The sequence below is a fragment of the Temnothorax curvispinosus genome, unplaced genomic scaffold (genome assembly GCF_003070985.1).
Source record: "Temnothorax curvispinosus isolate PA1 unplaced genomic scaffold, ASM307098v1 QBEX01011691.1, whole genome shotgun sequence".
NCBI classification, from domain to species: domain Eukaryota; kingdom Metazoa; phylum Arthropoda; class Insecta; order Hymenoptera; family Formicidae; genus Temnothorax; species Temnothorax curvispinosus.
This window is the reverse complement of record NW_020221471.1, coordinates 16,480-17,286: the sequence shown is the minus strand read 5'-3', so window position 1 is coordinate 17,286 and position 807 is coordinate 16,480. Positions and strand designations below refer to the sequence as shown.

General features: G+C 33.0%; 1 protein-coding gene across 1 annotated transcript in view; it reads left to right on the top strand.

Annotated features, from left to right (window-relative positions):
- Positions 1 to 340, top strand: part of LOC112461721 — a gene marked incomplete at its 5' end in the record, with an annotated part of 1,674 nt that extends 1,334 nt beyond the window's left edge. The window contains one exon of the mRNA XM_025027064.1: positions 153 to 340. Coding sequence (XP_024882832.1) covers positions 153 to 340 — 188 coding nt within the window. The remainder of the gene's footprint in view (positions 1 to 152) is intronic.
- Positions 341 to 807: the final 467 nt, after the last annotated feature.

Sequence of the window (807 nt, the reverse complement as noted above, 5' to 3'; positions counted from 1 at the left end):
GTGTGTGTGTGTGTGTGTGTGTGTGTGTGTGTGTGTGTGTGTGTGTGCGTGCGTGCGTGCGTGTGTGTGTGTGTGTGTGTGTGTGTGTGTGTGTGTTTGTGTGTATTTGGATAATTTTTATTATTGTAAATAAATGCTGAATTTGTTTTTAGGAGCTCAAATGCGGAGGTATTATATTTTGAACAAAGAATCAGCGGATCCAAAGAGTGAACGAATAACACCAACAAAAATCAATTATCATATCGGAAGAAAGGCCTTCAACCTTAAGAAGAGTGAAAAAGCAAGACAAGAAAGGCTGGCAAGAGATGCACTGCAAATGAATAATCAATTAAAACCTTGATGGTGGAAACTTATATACAGCTTAAAATTTTATAACAGATATTTTATAATATAATTATACTTAATATTATACTCTCTATTATACGAGTAAATACGATTTTCAGTGAAAGTTTTCTTATGTATTTTATTTCTTTTAGTTTCGTGTGTAATCCGTATACACACGACTGAATATACCTATATTGTATTCCGTATACACACAACTGAATATACTATATTGAATATACTATATTCTGTATACGGATAAAGCCAAAATACTACACAGACTGAATATACAAGATAAACAAATTTCTGTATGCGGAATACACACGACTGAATATGCCTATATTGAATCTCTGTATACGGATAAAGCCAAAATACTACATAAACTGAATATCCAAGATACACAAATTTCTGTATACCTTGGAATATACTTTTTCGCTAGGGGAGCTTCGATACGAATCCATCCTACATTTTTATTTGGTTATCCAT